General features: G+C 32.4%; 2 protein-coding genes across 2 annotated transcripts; both read left to right on the plus strand.

Moving 5' to 3' along the window:
* The first annotated feature begins 1,535 nt into the window (after nt 1–1,535).
* Nucleotides 1,536–2,624, plus strand: LOC133286128 (adenylate isopentenyltransferase-like). Its single transcript, XM_061483484.1, has one exon. It carries the CDS (start codon nt 1,536–1,538, stop codon nt 2,622–2,624), a length of 1,089 nt encoding a protein of 362 aa, XP_061339468.1.
* Nucleotides 2,625–21,547: 18,923 nt separating this feature from the next.
* LOC133286104 (VQ motif-containing protein 8, chloroplastic-like) lies at nt 21,548–22,171 on the plus strand. The gene has a single exon (XM_061483450.1). The coding sequence runs from the start codon at nt 21,548–21,550 to the stop codon at nt 22,169–22,171; it is 624 nt and encodes a 207-aa protein (XP_061339434.1).
* The last annotated feature ends 197 nt before the right edge of the window (nt 22,172–22,368 follow it).

Here is a 22,368-nt window from a genome sequence, read left to right on the forward strand (position 1 = left end):
TATCATCTGACGTGACATATTATTATTAGTCCATATATGACAGAAATACTAAATTTTTTCCCGTTCTTTACACCCTTCGCCCAGTTGACGTAGAAGGTCTCTTCCATTATTAGTTAAAGATGCATTTTTTTGAATAGCTTAGTTGACAACTGAATGCTCGGAGCTTTACATTGCTCAGGATTTAATTATTGGGTAATGCAAACCTTAGAATTTTTTAGGGGCGTTTGGTTGAGGAGAAATTTTATAAATAATAGAAAAATGTTATTATAGGAAAATGGTTGGAGGATTATGTTTGATAGAAAAATGTAAAAAAAATTTGTTTGGTTGAAAAAAATTTAGACGGACAAATTAGGTAACTTTTATGAAATTTATGTTTAGGTGTAAGTAAAATATAGATGGGAAACCCCCAAGGGTAGCTCAGTTGGCAGCTGAGCTCCCAAGGGATTGCTTGGTGCAGGGATCAAACCCTGCCTCAAGCAGTTTCTTGGAAAATCTTTGGGGAGGATATCTCCTGGCAATGTACCAAAAAAAAAAAAAATTAATCATTCAAGGTGCTTCACTCTGCTCCAACCAAAAGACATGCAGAGCGTACGCTCGTAATATGAATTTTAGATGCAGTGACCATTTACATAGATAAAGCACAATGGTTATCTAACAAACCCACTTCTAATTTGCTTATCTATTTCATCATAATCCTCAAACCAAACACACCCTACGAGTAAAGAGAAATAATGCTTTCTCTTTAAAGGGGATTAGTCTCGTTTTTTTTTCGATAATAAATTCAATGCATTCACTCTTTTAATAAAGAGCTAGCTTTATTATCATACTCCGAGAATAAGGTGGCGTTAGAATACCTCCTAATTAATTATTAAAAAAATGTATTTTTTGAATTTTAGAGGGTACTCGGTTTTATATTTTTTTAGTTGATACTATTTATGCTTTTTTTTGTAATAAAATATAGTAAAAAGAAATAATGATAGTATATGATTTATTTTTAGGAGGGAGGGGGGATACTTCTCCCTCGTCTCAAAGGTCGCAAGCTCATTTCACTGAAAGAGAAAGAAACAGAGTGAGAGGAAAGCAGAGGCAGAGAGGAACAAGAGGAAAGCTTAGCTAAAAAAGCGCATTCATTGAAACCTAAAGCAGCTTCACTCCTCCTATTCCCTCCCATCAGGCAACCTGACCTAGCCTAACCTCCTCCATTCCAAGCATAGCATTGTTTGAACTTTGAATTGAATTTGGGAAATAAAAAATGCAATGGCATCTACAACAGACAGAGTTGTTTCCCTTCCCTCTCTCAAGTCTCAACCCAAATTTCTGATTCCATAAACCCACTAGTCCACTACTCACTCTCACTCACACTCACTGCTAAGGGACACGCTATCTGTACCCACCACCACACACGCACTTTCTGCCCCCTTCTCCCAACAACGCTTCTTCTCTGTCTCACATTCCGTACCGTATATCTCATTTCTCTGCTGCACCCACACACCCCCTCTCTCCCACTCATTCTCTCTCTCTCTCTCTCTCTTCCTATGAGACTTTCCTTTTTCTCACTTCATCACCCTCTCCCTCTCCCTTCCCACTACCATTACCATTACCCTTACCCCATCAATTTTAACCATTCTTCTTCACATACCCTTTTAACTCTCTCCTCCTCCACCAGCACAACCCACACTGGGTCTCGCATGGACGGCGCCTCCTCCTCCTCCTTCCAGCGCCACCGCCGGAAAGACAAGGTGGTCGTCATCGTTGGCGCCACAGGCTCCGGAAAATCACGCCTTTCCGTCGAACTCGCCACCTTATTCCCTTTCTCAGAAATCATCAACTCCGATAAAATGCAAGTCTACAGAGGCCTCGACATCACCACCAACAAGATTCCACTCCACCAACGCAACGGCGTCCCCCACCACCTTATCGGCAATGTCGACCCTTCTCACGGCGAGTTTTCCCCCTCGGACTTTCGCTGCCACGCCGGCGAAGTCATCTCCGACATCACCTCCAGGAGGAAGCTCCCCATCGTGGTTGGCGGATCCAACTCGTTCATTCACGCTCTTCTGGTGGAACGATTCGACCCCGAGTTGAACGTGTTTAACGATGAGTCGTCGCTTTCTATATCCTCCGAGTTGAGGTACAAGTGTTGCTTCCTCTGGTTGGACATATCATTTCCTGTGTTATCGGATTACTTGTTGAAGCGAGTCGACGACATGCTTGACTCGGGGATGGTGGACGAGTTGGCTGAGTTCTTCGACCCGAACGCGACGAACAACCAAACCGGGTTGAGGAAAGCCATCGGGGTGCCTGAGTTCGACCGGTTTTTTAAAAAGTACCCACCGGGACCCAGGGAAGAAGAGGGCGATGAGGATCGGGTGCGGAAGGGTGCATACGAGGAAGCAGTGAGGGCGATAAAGGAGAACACGTGTCAGCTGGCGAAGAGGCAGATAGGGAAGATCCTGCTGCTAAAACGGGCAGGGTGGGACCTACGTAGGATTGACGCCACGGAGGCGTTTCGGGCGGCGCTGAAGTCAGGGTGTAACGGCAGCGGAGACGGTTTCCCGGATATATGGAAGAGGCAGGTTTTGGAACCAAGCGCGAAGATTGTGAAGCGGTTCTTGATGGAGTAGGTCTTCCAGCTAAATCCAGCTATTCCTCCCCCAATATAATTTTTATTTCTATTTTTTTTCTCTCTCTTTCTATTTCTTTGTGTTTATTTTATCCTAAAAAAAAAAAAAAAGGGAGAAAAGAAAAGAAAAGAAAAGGTTTATGGGACAAAATGTACAAAAATGGAAATGAAAGTTGCCAATGCCAATGTGGATCACTGGTTGATTAAGCTCTCTCGGAGAGAAGAGTGGCTTGGTATTGATATTGGTTTTGGTGGAATGACCATGGGTGACCACCAAACTTTGGGTTTTGGTATTGCAATGAAGGTTTGGCTCACGTGAGATTACACATTTTTTCTCAAGGCTGATTTGGTAAGAAGAATGTAAAAAAAAAACAAAATAGTATAGAAAATGTTGTCAAAGTTTTGGTAGCAATATAGTTTATTTTACTTTAAAAAAAAAAAAAAAAACTTTTTGCTTCTTGTTTAAAAATAAATTGCAACCTGAAATTGAGAATGCTATTCTCCAATTTCATGTCTCTCCCACTCTCTTTCTCTCACTCACATGTTGGGTGTGGACGTTGAAATGATGAGTAAATCACATAGGAAACTTTCCAACAGCAAAGCAACACCCACATTTATATTTATATGTCTACAATTGGAGAATCGGACTCTAGATTAAGGGTGGGAAACGGCATAAGAACCAATTCTCTCCAACCACACTCTCATCCTATCGTTCTTCCATTAACTAAAAGACAACCATTCACTTTTTGTTCTTTCTCTCTCTTCTTATCCCTTTTTTTTTTTGTATATATATATGGTCCTAAGGAAGGGTGTGAATGTGTCTTTGCTTTGATGAAAGAGATTCTGCTTGGAATTGAATATGTGGCTTTATGCTGGATGAAGTTAATTTTATTCATCCTGTCTTCGGTCAGAAAACATTTATGTCACCTGAAAATACCTCCCATATTTACATTCAGGGAGAGAGACAAAATTCTAAAGAGGAACAGATGCAGATAAACGGATTCTGAATTCAGTTTGGCTGTGCATATGTCCCCCGTTTATATGGACAATCTGTGTGAGGTTTGACTCTAGAGGACTATACCAATTTTCATCAGTAATGCCTAGATTTTTCTTTAATTTAGCATGTGTTTACCACAATTTTTTTTTCAAGACTTTGTATTATTTTTTGTTAAGAATGTTTGTAAGTTTGAACCATTTGTTTCGACTTCCGTTCGTTTTGTATGGTAGAGTTTTATTCTGGGAATGAGGAATATTTTATGTCAGTTTTTAATAATAAGCGTTGAGAATCCTAATAAAGAAATCCTAAATACCAAACTTTTGTCTTGTTTGTGAAAGAGGGATTTGGATTATCTTTCTAATATATATATATATATTATAAAAAAAAATCTGTTCTTCCTGGTTTTATGCAATGACAAAGAAGGCCTGAAAAAATTCTTATTCTTTTTTATGAGTACTATGTCAATTTAGTAAAAACACAATACACAACAAAACACCAAAACGCAAAAGTGTAAGAAAAAATGTTTATGCAGTTAAAAAGTAGATAAATTATCTGCATTTATTATAAAAATGACGTTGTTTTAGTATTAAAATCTTAAAAAATTATAAATATTAAGACTATTATACCTCTGAAATAAATTAAAATTATAAAAACATCATGATTTCTGTCTCAAAACGACGTCGTATTAGACTTACTCCATATAACTTATCTCCAATAACGGTAGAAAAAGGGAACCATATAAAACTTAAATTCCATTTAAATTTAAATTGTTCTCATAGTTCAAATTATTTTTCCCTGAAGAAAATAGTGGAAAACTAATAAGAAGACTCTGTCTTCTCGAAGTTTCATCCAATGAGTTGTAGGCATTTGGTATATAGAATGACAACTCAGTCACTTCGGAGTTGTGGTATAAAGTCTGTGATATCACCTAAAATTATGGTTTATTAATTGTCTATTTAAAGCACCCGAGATATTCCTCTGGTAATAGGGGTAGTTACACTCAGAGGATTGAGATTTGTAACAAAAATAGATTGACTGGCAACCTGTTATTAAGCTTTGGGTTTTTTTTTTTTTAATAGACAAGATAAAAACAAAACATGTATTAATAAATTGTTTATAATTTTTTTTTTAATTTTAAAAAATTAAATATTTTAACATTGTTTATAAATAAAAAGTTTTTTTATATGAAATCATTTTTTACAAAATAAAATAAAATAAAATAAAATAAGTGACATGTTTTTATTAAAATTATTTTTTTATAGATTATTTAATACATTTATATTTTGTTAATACATATTTTTATAAATACATTCATGAGAGGATCAATTTATATCATTATTAGCCTAGAAACTCTTACACTTATTATTAACCATTGATTGTATTTAAATTTAACGGGTTATGTGAACTCTCTCATCTGAAAAAAGAAAATTAAAATCGTTTAATGTAAGAAAAATCAATGATGAATTAAGGATGTAAGAGTTTTTAGACTTACTTGAACTTGTACAAATAAAAAAAATCAAAAGCAAAAAACTAATAATTAAGTGTAAGATTACTACTCATATGAATCAAGATTAGGTGTCATTACTTATAAGCTGATTGGTGTCGTAAGTGAATTATGCCAATTGTAAGGAAATTATTAAGCATACATGCTGACCTTGTCTTCACTTTGTTCCTTTTGATTTTATTGACTTAATTGTCGTTGGATTTGTTTCATTGGTTTGTGAGGGAGCGAGAGAGGGGAGTAATTCATAGCTATGAAGGAAAAGGCTAGGCATAGGTGACTTAGTGCAATGTGGAGTTGTCATATGGTTAATTCTGGGTCATGATGACCAAATTCTTGGGCTCAGGTTCAGAGTTTACTGCAAGCATATGTAGGAAATAACTTCTGCAAAATGTACAAGTCCCAGGACAAGACAATTAGTGCTATCATCTTCTCCCCCTCCCCGCCCCACCCCATCCCCAAGAACTCCGAAATTCATGTACTTTGGCAGAGTGGGGGGGCCATGTTCTATGCTGTTTTGGTCATCCTACATGGTAGAACTAGAACCCCCCAAGCTCCGAAACCAATATACATGTCTGGATGTGTAAGGGGTCCCCTGCATGTTAAGAAGAAAACGTTCTATTTTCTTGGGTTTTCAGTTCCCAATTTTGATGAATCTCAGGAAATGATAGCAATATATAACGACACCCATAGGATGGACCCCCCGACCCTCTATATTTAGTCATCCATCTCTATGTCATTCTCAGAATCATAAATTTCTCTTACCAAACATTAAGAATGCAATTGAAAAACTAGAAGAGAAAATATACAATTTTCTTTTTCGAAGACATGATATTCTTTAGGGTTATCAACTTCTTTATAAGTTTATTCTTTCGAAATCAAATTTTATATATATATATTTTTTAAATTTTCTTACATCATGATTTTTTTGAATTAATGTGATAGACTCCTTACTAGTTGAAATAAAAACTGCAGGCATGCATGTTTTCAAGTGTTAATAATGAGCAAATTCATATTCTAGACTCCTCACTAGTTGCTATTACTAAACACAAAGTTGCCTTGAGCATGCATGTTTCTCTTGTTCTTTGGTCCAACTAGCTTGAGTGGTTGTATTTCCATGATTACATATTCTTTAGTTTTAAGAATAGCTCCTAGGTTAAATGATTATTCAACGCATCCTTGAAGAACCCAAACTGGCTGCCATGGATCGTAGGTGGAACCACATAGATAAAGTAGCTTAGTTAGCTGTATGAGGAGCTATTTTGTCATTAATATAATGTCATCGTTAACATAAGTGGGATGATGATAAAGCAGGAGCTGTTGGGTTATAATAGGTTTAATTTTTGCCAAATTGATGGTTTATTTGGCTATACTACAGCTTGTAGTCTCAGATCGAACACAATAATAGAAACGTCCAAATTAATTGGTGCATGTGCAACAAGGACGAAGAAGCATGAAAAGTCTGGACTCTACTTTCCTTGGGAACCAAGGTTAAGGAAAATAATGGCATGTAGTTGATACTCTTATTCAATGAAAAAATAAGGACAAAGAAGAAAATTTTAAAATGTGCAATTTGACTTGTGTAAGCATAACACATTGCCTTCCACTTAGAAGTGGAAGTGGAAGCGGATATATTATAAGTGTTTCTTTTCTCTTCAATGTAGCAACGGGAGTTAAATAAACAATTCTACTTTTTAATTTCTTTTTCTTCGACCTTAGGAATTGAGAAATCTGATCTAGTTCCTTGCATTATCTTAATTCAATCAATTACATATATAATTCAAATTATATCTGACATCATAGTGAATTTGGAGTCAAATCCGATCTTGGTTAATGGCGTTGGAGGGCACAGGGAATTAAAGAATATGCTATAGTCACATTTCTGAGAGATAATACTTTCTAGTTATCGACTGATAACTTAAAAATATATGCGTTGGGTGTTTGTGGAAAGACAAAAAATGCTTTGGATCAATATAATGATAAAGGTTTTCATGTGAAAATGTCTTTATAAATTTGTAAAATGATTAACGACGGGTCATTACTCAGTCCAATTGATTATTTTAACATGACTTTTCATTTTTTATCTCTTAAGTAAACATGTTTCAGAATTATTATATGGCTGTAATTAGAATAAGTTTTTTCCTTATTAATTAGTTTTAATTTATTATGCAACTTATTAAATAGGACTTGGTTTTGTTAGAATCTTAAAAAGAAATCTAGTGCAACTTGAAGTATTTTATATTATATCACTAAATTGAGGCAGGAAAGCAAACCACATTGCAGTATATGGCTGGCGACATATTGGAATGAGCTAGTAAGTAGCTGTTTGTAGAAGAGAATACTCCCCAAAATGGACTTAAAAATTATTAATCCGTTTATAAACCACTCTATTAATCCTAATACACAATTATTCCACAAAAGAAATCGACTTCATATAGATAAAACAAACCTCACCCCCTCAACAAGAATTCCGAACTGATAAGAAATTCATTGCGATAGATAAGTGTTGAGATATATAAAATCATTAATGTAGCATCATCTAATAGCTTAAGTTTTTGGGGTGAATTGGTTCTTTATATGATATCAAAGTCTCGGTGCACCAGGTTCGATCTCCACTGCCCCACTTTCTTTCTAGTGGAATTTCTTTCTTCACATAAGTAAATGGGCCTGTGCATTGTTCACCCTTCAAGCCCAGTGGGTTCTCGTGTGAGGAGGCGTGTTGAGATATATAAAACGATTAATGTAGCCTCACCAAATAGCTTAAGTTTTTGAGTTAAATTGATTCTTTACAATAAGAATAAAAAAAATTAGTGAATGCCATCTCATGTAAGAATAAATTTCCAAAATTTAACACCATGTTATTTTCTTTGGGGTTGGATAAACTTGGGCTGATTAATTTTTGTGAGAAAAGTGAACTATTTTATGTGCTCTCCAACTATAAGATATAATGTGTGTGTCAGTCCTGGTTGGAAATGAACATGCTGGTTTTAATGAAGCTGTCCTTCTAAGAATGTTACCTCAAGAATTAATTATTGATAAAGAAACAATAAATCAATGACAGAAAGGGAATGATAAAAGTGGGATGGGAGATCCAAGGAAGGGGACGAAAAGAGTGAAAGACAAAAACTTGGAGAACAGAGTGTGACTCTGTGTTCTGTGAGGCATTACACAGTGTGGGTGGCAGCTTATTGGGCTAAATGCATTCAGGGCATATGAACGAATGCACCTACTTTGAATATTATATGGATTGTGAAGCATAATGGTGGAGGAAAACATGATGGCTTTATAGCAGAATCCAAGAGGAACACCTTTGTGCTAGAGAGGGCACAGTGCGCGTGCGGTTGTTTTGCGCATGATCCTATAACTCAGGCTAAGCCCACTATTTTATTACAAAACTGAAGGGGCATGGGTCTGCAACATTAGTACATTACTGGGTCAAGGTTCATAGAATGGCGTGTGTGTGACCATTTGGTTTACAATCACAATGAGAACAAAATGGGGTTTGTAATTTTGCATGCCAAGTCTAGTTTATTATGCATCTCTATCTGCTCCCACCTAGAGCTTTTTCATGTCAGGCACTACAAATAATAAAAAAATAAAATTATAACATTTACCTCTTTAAGCGAATTTAATGCAAACTCGTACTAATTTGCTATTAAAAAAATGCGCAAACAGTCCCAACTGTCCCTTTCTGTTAAAAGGCGTCAAAACAAAGTTTCCCGGGCCTTTTGGCCTTAGTAATTCCTTTTTCAAAAAGTTTGAACGAATTAAATTTTTGGTCAAACTTATTATCATTGTAACACAGCATAAGCAGTAACGAGTTTTTTACTTATAGTCACTTGTGCTTTCTTTTTCAAAGTGTTTTTCTACCTCATCAAAAATTTAATTTGATCAAACTTTAGAATAGCTAAAAAATTATCATGTTGTAGATTTAAATTTTATAGGATTTGTTAAAATCTTAAGGGGTTATTGGATTGAGATTTCAAAGGATTTTAATAGATTATTTTTGGACAAAAAAATTCGTTGGTATTCGATTAGGATTTTAATAGATTGAAAAAAAGTCACGTGATATTCGATTAGTATTTTAAAAGATTATTTTAGAATCCGTCGAAATCCGTTGGTATTCAATCAGGATTTTAAACAATGGAATCACAATCTCGCGGTATTCAAAAATCCGACGATTTTAATGGATTTTCTATTGGTATGGATTTCGTGAGACTTTTTAGTGAAAAATATAAATAGGATGCCCCTCTCACAATCTCACCCTAACCCGTAGCATTTCTTGAGATTCTCCTATTGCGGTGTTTTCTTCTTCCTTTGGTAGGTTCACCGCTCGAATTGGATTCCGCCATGATAGTTTCGTCAAAACTAAAAAAAAAAGAGCATATTTTTTAGCAATTTTCATCACAAGACAACCCAGAAACAACAAACCCACGAGATTTTAATATAATCTATATCAGAATAACATATTTTTGAGCCATTTTTGAGAAATTTTAAAAGTTTAAAAAATGATTTTTCAAGCTATGGGTCGCGATTTTTCTTAGCACAAAAAATGTATGATTTTTGTATTAAAAACAATATAAAACAGTGAAAAAATAATAGGGGAACTAAAATCCTCAAACCAATTTTTGTTTTACATCAATGAAATAATATCAATTTAAAGAAAGATTGAAACTTTCATAATATGAACCCTATATTTCGTAACAATACATTCATGAACAAAATTCATTCACTATGTGAAACGATTTCAAACAATTTTTGTGTCAATAGATAACTAAAAGCTTGTTTCTCAAAAGCCCCAAAGCACTTTAAGGTTTCAATGTATCGATTGAAAAAAAATTGAGAAATTTTCATGTAATTAAACCCAAAATTTCAGATTCAAAATTTTCTTAAAATATTCAATGAAAATATGCATACGATATATGATTAGAAAACTCTCATCACGTAAAACAAAAATCCCAAGATTTTCAAGATCTATTGCAAAAAATTCCAACCGAAATTTTATCATGAACTTTAGGTTCTATATGCAAAATTAGAATTATTTTTATAATTAAAAAAATTGGGTCTTATAATCATATATGCATAGCTTTGATACCAAATGAAAAAGATAATTTTCAACCCATATTGAGAAAATTATATTAGGTTTTACTTTTTTTTATTAATTTCATTGCATTTCTTTGTTACTTTTTTTATGGGAAGATTATACTTACAACCTATTTTTGTTTACAACATTTTACAATCATATCTTAACCGTTGATTTCCGTCAATCAACAGTTATTATTTTCGCAAATCAAACTCATTAATTAATATTTAATTTGCAATGAATGATAATCATTGATTGACGGAAATCAACGATTAAGATATGTATAGGCAACCAATGTGAGACTCGTAACATTGCCATCCCCTTTAAGGGTCGACGTCCACGGCGGCTTTCACTCTATCGACACTGATCTGACAGTAGCCATTTTCCCCCTTTGGGGTGGCTTCACCCACCTATTAGTATTCAGTGCTCAAAGGCACCTTAATCCAGCCTATATGTAGCCTTTTCCGTGGCCTCAACTCTCAATGAAAGTACCAATTGTTACGGACCTTGAGGTCACCACCCCAAAAGTTAGCTCAAAGGGTGGGAGTGCCCAAGGCTTTTTTAAATCCCACATTAACAAAAATAGGTTGTAAGTATAATCTTTCCCTTTTTTATTGACTCTTGTAATTTTGAATGTTTGTTAAAAATTCATATGATTTTTTAAAATCTTAGAAATCCATATTGTCCTTTCAAATCTTATAAATTCTATTAAAATCCTTTAAAATTCAATCTTATGAAATCTTGATTGTAAATGTTTTTTAAAAAAAGTCTTTAAAGCCTCTCCAATTCTAAATAGTCTTTTAAAATCTATAAGAATTTTTAGCTCAAAAATATCTTTTAAAATCCTAATTAGGGGTGGCAATTTGGGTTGACCCGCCCCGACCCGCCCCGCCCCGTCACTAACCCGCCAAAAACGGGGCGGGGCGGGTTGACCCGCAAAAAAATATGGGTTGTAAAAATGAACCCACCCCGTTTTATGGTGGGTTGGCGGGTCAACCCACCAACCCGCCAATTAAAAAAAATTAATTAAAATTTAAAAATAAATTATATTTTATGAATTTTTTTAATATTATTTTATTTTATTTCACACTTCTCTATATTTTTTTTAGTCTCAATCTTAAATGTATACTAATATTTGTCAAACATTCTTTAGGAATTTATAAATAGATAACATTTGTCATAAATAAAATTGTTATTCTTTATTTTTTCTAGAAAGTACTAAGATAAAAAAAAATTAAATATCACAAAAATTTAAGTACTAATGAAATACTATCTAATTGTAAAAAAAAAAATAATAAAAAAATTTAAAACCCGGCGGGTCAACCCGCCCCGCAGCAGGTTGAACCCGTTTTGACCCACTTCTAGACGAGGCGAGTTGCGGTGGGTTGAAAATCTCAATCCAACCAGCCCCGTTTTGGCGGGTTGGCGGGTTGACCCGTCGGGCTCAACCCATATTGCCACCCCTAATCCTAATCCAATACACCCCTTAGATTAGTGGCTTTAAATTTTATTAATGATATTTTACAGTTTTTTTAAGGTGCTATATTTATTTTGTTAAAACCTTAGGTTAGTGGATTTAAATTTTATTAATGCTATATTTATCTTTATTATAATGGCCTGAAATTTTATTAAGATATTATTAAACTTTTTAAGGGTGCTATATTTATATTATTTAAACCTTAGATTAGTAGCCTTAAATGTTGCTAATGATGTTATTAGGTTTTTTAAAGATACTATATTGATTTTGTTAAAACCTTAGGTTAGTGGATTAAATTAGTCATAATTATTGGTTTCATATTTTAAAAAGAAAATAAAATAAATGTAATGAAATCATTTTTGGTTTATAAAAAAATATTTATTTGGTTTATTTTATTTTTTGGTAATATTTATTTGGTTTTTTTGTTATTAGTTAAGATGTCACATTTTCACTGGCAAATCTTGAGAATTTAAGCTTTTGAATAAATAAAAAAAAAACCAGGTCATTCACATTTTTTTTTTTGGATACATTACATTCACATTTCTTTAGGTTTACGCAGAAAACAAAAGCACATTCCAATTTTCACTTGCATAGGAAAATCTTCAGTCAAAATATTTCATCAAAACGCCGAGTGAGTTCAAAGCTCCCTTGTACACAATGTAAGCCAAGCACACTAATGCTTTGTTATTGTGGTCAGCAATTTGAATGGAGATTATGTCCTTACAGTCGTTGTTGATTCCGTTAGAGGACCCACATTAAGTGTTGCGTTCAGATTAGGGTTGTGCAAAGGTCGAATCAAATCAATTTTTTTGAAAAATTAAATTAAATTGGATTAAATAGTTCGGTTTGGTTCAAAACTGATTCGGTTCGGAAGTGGTTCGTTCGGTGGAAAACGGTTCGGAAACGGTTTGGTTCGGAACCGATTCAGGTCGACCCTCTTTTGAAATGAAAAAAATTAAAAATTTAAAAAATAAAGTTATAAAAATCAATTTGGTTTGGTTTGAAAACGGTTCGGTTCGGTTCAAAAAATTGATTCTAAAAACTGGTTCGGTTCATGAACTGATTTTTTAAAAACCGATTATTTTAAGAGACGGTACGGTTCGGTTCATGGTTCGGTTCAATTTTTTGGTTATTTTTCACTTCATATCCCTCTGCGAAATTCTTAACCAATTTGACTATGCATTTCCATCTTGAAGAGCACAAGAACAAAGTATAATTCTTAAAAATAAAAAATTGAAGGATATTAATGATATTTATTAAAACCTTATATTAGTGGTAAATTTTTTTTATTTTTATTTTTTGATAACATATTAGTGGTAATTTTATTATTGATATTTTACAATTTTTTAAAGATGCTATATTTATTTCGTTAAAACCTGAGGTTAGTGGATTTAAATTTTATTAATGCTATATTTATATTTATTATAATAGCCTGAAATTTTATTATTAATATTATTAAATTTTGTAAGGATGCTATATTTATATTAGTAAAACCTTATGTTAGTAGTATTAAATTTTGTTAATGATATTGTTAGGTTTTCTAAAGGTAATATATTGATTTTATTAATATAGTGGATTTAAAACCTTAGGTTAGTGGATTTAAATTTTATTAATGCTATATTTATATTTATTATAATGGCCTGAAATTTTATTAATGATATTATTAAATTTTTTAAGAGTGCTATATTTATATTATTAAAACCTTAGGTTAGTAGTCTTAAAATTTATTAATGCTATATGTATGTTTATTATAATGGACTAAAATTTTATTAATGATATTATTAAATTTTTAATGGGTGCTATATTTATATTATTAAAATCTTAGGTTAGTAGTCTTAAATTTTGTTAATGATATTATTAGGTTTTTTAAAAGGTACTGTATTAATTTTTTTAAAACATTAGGTTAGTGGATTTAAATTTTATTATATATATATATAGGAGGGGTTATATTTACAACCCAAATAATTTACAAAATCTTACAACTATATCTTAACCATTGATTTTCGCCAATCAACGATTGTCATTTAATGTGAATTAATAATTAATTAATAAATTTGATTTGCGAAAATCTTAACCGTTGATTGATGAAAATCAACGGTTAAGACATGGTTGTAAGAAGTTGTAAACGAAAATAGGTTGTAAATATAACATTCCCCTATATATATATATATATGGTAAAATCGTTTCTGCAGCCGCTTTACGTACAGCAACGACAGGTGTATGGTTATGATTCCCTGCATTTAATGTTTTCAAATGTATATATGGCAAGTATTTGATTGCTGCACGTACAGCAGCTGCAGAAATGTAAATCCCTATATATATGTGTGTGTGTGTATATATATATATATATATATATATATATATATATATATATATATATATATATATATAAAAGTTTGGATCATTTGACACCAGTGTCAAATTTCAAATTTGACACCTTATCTGATAGCCGTTAGATCAAAAAAGATCAAAGATGTCACATGCTTACAAATCAGAGTCGTTGATCTTTTTTGATTTAACGGCTATCAGATGAGGTATCAAATTTGAAATTTGACACTGATGTCAAAGGATCCTACCTATATATATATATATATATTGATGGTCTTAAATTTTAGGAATGATATTATTAAGTTTTTTTAAAGGTTCTATATTTATGTTATTAAAAGCTTTGCAATTCAAATTTTATTTTGGTTCACAAAAAAATTATCCTTGTAATAAAAATTGATATGGGGTGGATATCTAAAAGTCTGCGAAGGCGACATATGTGGCGAAAAAGAGAGTAGCTGATGTGGTTGTGGCTGTGGTTGTAGCTGTACCTACGAAAAATACTCAAATAGAACCTGCACACCCGAGGGATATCTAGGTGGTTTTTAAGTCCCAGGTGCCCGAGGTCTCGGGGCATGAAGACTGTATGTCTCTGTAGGTATGCACACGATGATGAGGTATTTTGGGACCTTTCCTGGCCCTGGGTCGCACCTCAACACTTGCGTTTGGTTCATTAGGTAATTGAATAGCAAGCGCCATCGGGCCAGGCTCGTTAAGCCGACCATACTCAAGCAACATATTAATTAATCTGCCAATAACCTCTTGGATATCAGTCTTTGTTGCTGGGTTAACCTACACCATCCAAATTTCAAATATTAAGAATGTATCATACTTTACAATAAATTAACATTATAACAACTCACCATATGCCTAGTTCGGGATGCCTTATACGTTAGATATCGGCTAGTGCGAGGTCGATACCATATCATGTACTCATGATGAGGCGATATGTATTCGCTGCCTCCATACTCCCTAACGACCACCCTTGTGTTCGCGTCTCCCACTTAACTAAATATGGTTGCAACTTAACTAACCAATTATCTGCATGTTTACCATCAAAGTAACGTCGTGGACTCCTCCAAGTTTAGTAGGGGCACCTGAGATGCATGGTTCCAGCCCAAATTGACGCATTACCCTATATGGATGGTGAGCTTTAACAATATGGAAAGAGATAAGTGATGTCATAAACCTCCACATCATCTTAGTCTGAAAAGATGCACCTAAAAAAAGATAATTAGTATATATCTGCCAGAAGATATGTGAGAACACAACTAAGTTACTAAATAATGAATAAAATTATTGTAACCGGCAAATAATAAAAATATTTAGCAATTTAAACATCGATTCTACCCATGGTGTCCATTGTCGATCTATAGTGCATTAAATCCTTGGGTCAAACCCACTTTGAAAAATTGTTAAGTTTGTACAAAAAAAAAACCAAAATAAATAATGCAATTAGTTAAACGTGTATTCGACTCGTCATACAAGTTAAAAATACTACGCAATATCATCATACTTCAATCCATAATGATCATTTGGATCGAACACAAGTGGTATAAATGGTGGCCATATCTGCAACAAGGTTAAGCAACTAACCATGGAGTTATTTTATTTTATTTTTCACATCAAATGCAAAGAATGACATGGATTATTTTATTGTAAGAATAGATCAACTATCTCAAAGATTTTGTGGCATATAATTTATGATTTGGATAACATATAGGCTCATAAGATTTAAAGCCCAGAAAGGGCCTATGAAGGCACAGTGATCCCATTGCACAAAATACATACACCAAGTATTGCGCGGACTATCATGTAAAGCCGCCTTATATAACTTAAAGACTAAGGAAAGTCTTAGTAACGAGCTGAGTTCCACAACGCATAAGGGCCAACACAAGTAAGACAACTCCAACTTGCTACTACTCTAAGAAGATAGGCTATTGTTTAGACTTGTTCACCAAAGAAATAGTCAGAAAGGCACCAACTAAGATAGAAAGACAGCAACCCACAACAACCAATTAGAAGGTATGTCGCCTACAAAATGCGGCACAAAATTTACTATAAGTATGAAGGGAACAAACCCAGGTATGATCATCTGATTCCAATTAACTATACCATATACCTAACGTTGATACTGACTTGAATGTCAGGGTGTCTTTGCAGGTACCCAAGTCACTTTCATTGTGCTATAATCTCACTACAGCCCTTGCAAGGAGAAGTACATACCACTATAGATTCAAGCCCACTTGTTACGAATCTAAGCCCAAAGTCTTCAACCTTCAACCGTGTTTGATTTGGCCCAACCTATCTTGGATCAGTCAGATCAATTTACATTGGCTCAATCACATTTTATATGTTAAGATCTGTCATTGTAAATAATTTTATTAGTCTCACTAACTTAAATTTAAATTTCAATTAAAATTCACTAGCTGTAAGAAATTTTAATACTTTGCACTTTATCAAAAAAAAATAATATAAAAAGATCTTATAAAAATAATGAACAATTTACAATATGTCATGTTAGTAGCCATTAATAGGCCTAAAGACCAGACCAATATTTAACTTGTATCAAGCTAAAAGGTTAGACTAGACTCAAAATATTGTTCATAGACTTTGCCTATTTAGATTAAAATTTGATTTGGTCTGACCCATTTATGCACCCCATTTGACAAATCGATAATTATGAATTTGTTTTGTTCAACTGGTGAGTTGTTCCACAACTCATCCTAGTTTTTTTTATCTATTTATCTTGGAGATTATTTATAAGAGCAACGATAAAACAAAGTTATGAAATAAACCAATTTCAACCTGTTTTAAGGATATTCTTGTCCATTCTCATTATAAAAGGAGCAAACCGATCGGGAAGAAACTCTTCTACGTACGTTTTACCTTATAATCTACGAGCTTTAACTTGTTTTATAAAAAGGTGTTTTTCTTGTGGCAGAGAAAAACAATCTCCTACATACATATGAAAGATAGGGAAAAAAGAATAGGGGAGAGAAAATTTTTTAAAATAAGTCCCACAATTAATTTGTATCAAATGCATGAGATTATTATTTCTCTTATAAAAAAGAGACAGGACATTGTAATAATCAATTAATGTCAATTTCACCGTTAGATCGATTATGTTAATCCAATGATTATTTATTTTCATCTTTGTATGGTTACGGTTTCCCATATTTAATGCGAACTTTCGCATTAAATATGAGAAATCATAACCATACAAAGGTAAAAATAAATATAAAGTATTAAATATGGAAAATCATAACCATACAAAGATAAAAATAAATATAACCGTTGGATCAATATAATCGATCTAACGGTGAAATTGATTGGTAGTAATACTAATTGGTTGTTACAATATCCTTTCCCTATAAAAAAGGGTTAATGTTTCTCATATTATAGGGGATAAATTTTATCTCCTACACATACATAAAAGTGCGTGGGACTCATGTGAGGTGAAAAGAGAAAGAGAAAATATGTGTTCCACATACTTTTATGTGTGTAGGAAATAAATTTATCTTCTATAACATAAGAAATAATAAACCCTATAAAAAATGAGTTTAATGTTTCTACAGTAAATGCATATAAGTTATCTGCATTTACTCCCAAAATGACATCGTTTTGAGTTGAAAGATTAAAAAAATTATATGATAGATACTATTATAACATAAAAATAACTTGATTTCCGCCTCAAAATGATGTTGTTTTAAGCTAATTAAAAATAACTTATATGGATTCATTGCGAAAAAAATGTACTAAAAAAAAATAAAAAAATCTTACTTACATAGTGCTTAGGAAAAATAAAGTTGCCTCATTTTATGATCCACAGCACGCCATAAGGCCCAATAAGAGAATTACAACATAGTATTTTTAAATATGATTTAAATGCAATATTATTATTAACAATTAAATTCAAAATCTTTTAGGGAATGTAGTTTGGTATGACTAATCGAGTAACTTCGTAGTGGATAAATGTATTTTTCAGCATAATTCTTGTCAATCATATTATCAAATATATAAATGATTTTTAATTTTTCTTATGCAGCTCTAGCAGAAGGCCTCATTTGGCTAAGTGGCATACATAGATGTTACATGCCATGTCAGAAGAAACAGAGTAGCCTAACAATTACAATAGACCGTACTTAAGTAATGAAAATAAATTTGCAGCATACTTTATTTTTATTAATATTTTTGGACCCTGCCTCTACCACCATGGTAGAATTAGTGTGACGGGCCAACCTAATGGTTTTCGAAGATGGGCTGGAATCGTAGCCCAACCATCATATGAACAAAAGTATGTTAGTGTTTGTTCCTCAAAACCAGAAGTAGTCGCCGAAGATTATTTCATAACCGAATCAACCCTAAAACACTACATTTCTTTTGTTAAAAGTTATTTTAAAACCTTTGAATAATAAATCCTACCCGCAAAAAATTTCAATTCAAAAGTATTTTTCATCTTCCAATTAAATATATAAACTTCTTAATCGCTTTAACCCAAAAAATAAGCTCATCATCTCCATAAGCGTCATCTAATTCTTTTTGCATATTTTTATATTAGATTAGAGTAAACACCCTTTTTAGTCCCTGTCAATATCTTCGAAGTCCTTTTTAGTCCCTGGAAATAAAAAAGGACCAAATTGGTCCCTGAAATTACAAAAAAGGGCCATGTTAGTCCTTATGTCAACTCCCAAATATGTAGAGTGACACTTTTCTTGTACTTTCAGGGATTAATTTGGTCCTTTTTTATTGTCAGGGACTGAAAAGGACTTCGTAGATATTGCCAGGGACTAAAAAGGGTGTTTACTCATCAGATTATAATTATCATATTTTTAATATTTTAATTTACACTATTTGTCTAATTGTTCTCGCCAATACTTTGAAAGTTGAAGACTAATGACAGATGTTAATCATATTATCATAACAAATCTCATTATTATTGTTTTTTTTTTATAAAAAAATCTCTACCCACGCTCACACAATTTCTTTGTTTGATCAAATTTTCATATGAGTATTTGTTTATAATTTCAGCTCATTTAATCTATTATTGTATTGATAAGGATGGACGAATCTATGTTAAAAATAGGAATATATAGATTCAAAAATTTATTGCAACAGAAGAGTAAAGCTAAACATATATAACATAAAAAAATTCATTAATTAAAGAAATTATTTAAAAAATATATCCTATGATGTGAAGTTCTTAGATATCTCAAACTATTTTAATATGTTTCTACTGGTATGAACTACTTTAATTAAGAAGGATTAACAAACAAAATTATGCTGAAAGCTATTCGCGTCAAGATTGTAACAAAAAAACCATGCGCCATCTTAGCGAGAGAAACCACCGCCAGTCAATGCGGCACAAAGATATTGTTATCCCATCCTTTTCATCTCTTTCTTCATCCATAAATTAATTAGGCCTTTGGATTGGTGTCCTTTTTAGAAAAATTTACTTTTAATTGAAAAAAATGTTTAAAATTATCTGTATATCAATCAAATAATTTTTTTTTAAAAAGGAAAAATAGTAAGTTTAATATTTAAAGAAAAAGAAAACACTTTTAAAAATATTTTTAAAAAATAAACATACTTTTTTTCTAAATTATATAAATGCATCCTTAATCAAAATTTTAATACATACACAAGAGTTTTTATCAAATATCGATGCTACCATTGCTTTCAATTTAAGCTATGACGTACAGATCATAGAAAATATGATAACAAAAGAAAATTGGGGAAATTGACTTTTATGACACTGACTACTGACTGACTAGAATGCATATTACATTTTTTTTTTTCGGTAAACAAATGCATGTTACATAAAGTCAGACCTAAACTTCAAGTGCGAACGGTTGGGCCATCAATGGGGGAGATTTGGAGATTGCTATAAACGCCGTTTGTGTTCTCTATCATTTATACGCCTGGGAAGCAGATATAATTAGAGGCAAAATTTTACTTTCATTTCTTGAGATTATATTATTTATCACTTATTTTATTTTAAATTTATCATTTCGATCCATTATAATTTCAATATGTATCAACTAATATCTGGAATACCGAAAATTACTCTTATAAAATAAAAAATGGAAAAAATTCCCGTAAAGAACAAAATAATAAATTATAAAAAATATTATAAGGGAAAAAAGTTTCCGATGTTACTTTAGATAACTTTATCTAATGTTCATCGAAACGACGTTGTTTTGTGGTTGAAAAATTAAAAAATTAGAGTGATAAAGACTATTATAACCCTAAAATAAATTAAAATTACAAAAATACCATGATTTCCGTCCCAAAACGACGTCGTTTTGATGAACATTAGATAAAGTTATCTAAAGTAACATCAGAAAAAACAAACTCATATTATAAATACCCATAGTTAAAAACAAAATCCTAAAATAATATCCTTATATTATTTCACTTCCTATTTTATCTTACTTCTAGACAGTATAAAAAACAATATTATGACATACAAAATAATATTTGAACTAATATTAACTATATTTTCAAATTATTCATAAATTTATAATTTGAAATATTCAAGTTTATAAATATAGATATTTTAGTTTTAAAATATATAGAGAAATATTTTTAAAATGGTAAAATTTATTTTGTTTCATAAATTCTTATATTATCATTTTATTAGTTTAAAAATGAATTGTTTTTTAATACATAATTTGTATTATATTTTAAGATTTTGTTTTTAATTAGGACTATTTTTATATTCCATTTATAATTTAGGATTTAGTTTATTAATGATGTTTTAAAATTGTAAAAGTGAAGTTGTTCCAGTTTTAGATAGTCAAATATTTTGTAATCAGGATCATGTTTTTAGAGGCAGAAACAAGAATGAAGAAGGAGGAAAGGTTATGCCCCGTGTCTGCGGGTGGCTAAGAGGTACAACTGCGGTGGCCAAAGGTATAGGCTATGTCCAAAAAAAATGACAAACAAACAACCAACTGGGATTAATAATATTCCTGTTCAACAATTTTATTCTTTCTTTAATTATGGCTGAAATCAACAATTTTTCTTGTGTTGTAACTTGTACGTATCTTCGTTCAGTCTAATTTTTTTTTTCTCAGGCCACTTGGCCTATTTAGTAAAATTAATGAGATACTAACTTTTAACTCAAGGTTCAAACTCCAGCAGTCAAATCAAAAAACACAACTGATTAACTATTAGATCAAACGATTACTTATATTTCTTAGTCACAATTAATGAGCTGTAGCTTAAGTGTCAACGGTCAGAATTGTTGGCTAAAATATTTCCCATTCACAATCTCGAGAACATCTTTAGTCATTTCGCAGCAATGGGTTCAAAATAAAATTATAAATTATATATTATGAGAAATATATCAGATGTGTCGTGCTCCTATTGATATGGTATGATGTAAGATTTTTTTGCACAATCTCAAAGTATATATATATATATATATTCCCCTGTATATGTTCTCTCTTCACCAGTTTAGTTTTTTTTGCTGTTCTTTTTTTATCAAACAGTTTCGTATACGGCATTCACATTGGTGCATCGAGTTGAACTCCAGCATGAGGCCTGTTACAAAGTTCAATGGTTTTCATGAGCAGCCAAAGAAGGTGATTAATGGTGCACGTCCTTCCTCGTTGTTGATCAACAAAGATTCCCATTTGATACGCAAGCCTTCAGTTTCTTCAACAAATTTTGTTGCACAGAACAAACATCAGAAGGTTCCCATCATCATTTACACACAATCACCCAAGGTTATCCACACCAAGCCCCAAGATTTCATGGCTTTGGTTCAAAGACTAACGGGTAAGTCAAGCACAAACGGTGACGTATCCACTGCCACCACTGTCTCGCTGCCTCATCAGCCAAACCAAGAGGCCTCTTTAAATTCTGGGTCATCTTTGTCTGATGTGTCTAACAACAAAAGCATCAAATTGAAGTGGATGCACCAAGGTGCTAGTGATGGCGATGAAACTAACTCAGCTCTTAGGAGGGATGATAAGACTTGTGTGAAGGGTGGTGCAAGTTTTCAACATAGTCCCTCTAATCTGGATTTTGCTGATATGCCACTGTTCACTCCAAATTCCTCAGTAGTGTATAAATATTCAGATTCTCCATTTGGGATTTTGGGAAGTTTGATATCTCCTTCTGGGTTGGAATTCATGAAAGAGCTGCCTGAGTATTGACATCAATTGATTTGGATGCACGGTTGTTGTTCATATGCACGAGGATTCAACTTGGTTTAATTTCATTAAACAATAGATTAGTTTCTGTTTGGTCTCTTTAATTATTATTATTTTTTGTTATTTCTTTGTAAATTTTGTTATATTATAGCATTATGGAGCTGATCAGCTATGACACTGGGTACGATGAAATTAGTGTG

The sequence above is a fragment of the Gastrolobium bilobum genome, unplaced genomic scaffold, assembly GCF_033153095.1.
Source record: "Gastrolobium bilobum isolate Gb01-03AN ecotype WA unplaced genomic scaffold, APGP_CSIRO_Gbil_v1 utg1240, whole genome shotgun sequence".
NCBI classification, from domain to species: Eukaryota; Viridiplantae; Streptophyta; class Magnoliopsida; order Fabales; family Fabaceae; genus Gastrolobium; species Gastrolobium bilobum.

Excerpts from the sequence above, each read along its gene's own strand:
- LOC133286104 (XM_061483450.1), top strand. The coding sequence starts at position 21,548 with ATGAGGCCTGTTACAAAGTTCAATGGTTTTCATGAGCAGCCAAAGAAG.
- LOC133286128 (XM_061483484.1), top strand. The coding sequence starts at position 1,536 with ATGAGACTTTCCTTTTTCTCACTTCATCACCCTCTCCCTCTCCCTTCC.